The 1,136-nt window shown below is 50.9% G+C and overlaps 1 protein-coding gene across 1 annotated transcript; it reads right to left on the bottom strand.

Moving 5' to 3' along the window:
* Positions 1-4: 4 nt before the first annotated feature.
* On the bottom strand, positions 5-1,129 carry LOC104616298 (protocadherin gamma-A7-like; the record flags this gene model as incomplete). The annotated part of the gene is made up of 1 exon (XM_010296585.1): positions 5-1,129. A coding segment is annotated over one exon (1,125 nt), but the record flags the coding sequence as incomplete, so codon positions are not given.
* Positions 1,130-1,136: the final 7 nt, after the last annotated feature.

The following is a 1,136-nucleotide window of genomic DNA, read 5'->3' as shown; positions in this document are numbered from 1 at the left end:
CGTTGTACTCCGCCACCTCCTCCCGGTCCAGATCGCTCGCCGTCACCACGCTGTAGTAATTATCAAACGACTTCTCCAGCCGGAACGGGAGGCGCTCGGCGATGCTGCACCGCACGTCGCCGTTCGCCCCTGAGTCCCTGTCTTGGACGTTGAAAATTGCGATGACTGTCCCCAGCGGTGAGTCTTCTGGTACCGGACTGAACACAGACATAATCACAATCTCGGGCACGTGGTTGTTCACATCAGCAACCTTGATGAGAACCTTGCTGTGGGACGAGAGTCCACCCGCGTCCCGAGCTTGCACATCCAATTCGTAAAACTCCTGTTCCTCGAAGTTCAGCTTCTGTCTTATCTCAATTTCTCCACTTTCCGGATCCAGCTTAAAAGTCTTGTCGAACTTCTCCGGGATTTTAAAGAACGAGTACTTCACCTCGGAATTTGGCCCCTCGTCTCTGTCAGTCGCTGTCACCTGTAACACCCGACTTCCCACAGCCACGTCTTCTTTCACAGTCACCTTATAAACGGTCTGAGTAAATTCCGGAGCATTGTCATTTCCATCTAGCACAATGATTTGGATTGTTGTCGATCCCGATTTCACGGGACTCCCACTGTCTGTGGCTGTCAGGATCAAATTATGAGCAGCCTGCTGTTCCCGATCCAAAGATTTCAGCAGTATTAATTCCGGATATTTCACACCGTCATCTCCGGTTATTACGTCCAAGGTGAAATAGCTGCTCTCGCTACACTCGTAATTCTGTAAAGAGTTCGCTCCTATGTCGGGATCGTGAGCTTTCTCCAACGGGAAACGCGTGCCTGGCGCAGTATACTCGATGATTTCTAAGACGCTGTTCCTTTCTGGGAAACTCGGCGAATTATCATTAATATCCAGTATTTCTACCTCCCCTTTGTAAAGCTTCATTGGATTTTTTACAAGAACCTCAAAATTTAGAACGCATTTACCAACAGCTGCGCATATTTCCTCTCTATCCACCCGCTCCTTCACAGTTAAGTGGCCGTTTTGCAAGTCCAAAAGAAAGTACTGCGTCCTACCTGCGTCAAAAACGCGGGCACCGCGGACGTGGAGCGCCGGCAGCTCCAGCCCCAGGTCCTTGGCCACGTCGCCCACGAACGAGCCC

This window comes from Phaethon lepturus, unplaced genomic scaffold, assembly GCF_000687285.1.
Source record: "Phaethon lepturus isolate BGI_N335 unplaced genomic scaffold, ASM68728v1 Scaffold54441, whole genome shotgun sequence".
NCBI classification, from domain to species: domain Eukaryota; kingdom Metazoa; phylum Chordata; class Aves; order Phaethontiformes; family Phaethontidae; genus Phaethon; species Phaethon lepturus.
The sequence above is the reverse complement of the archived record's forward strand: the minus strand, read 5'-3'. Positions and strand labels throughout refer to the sequence as shown.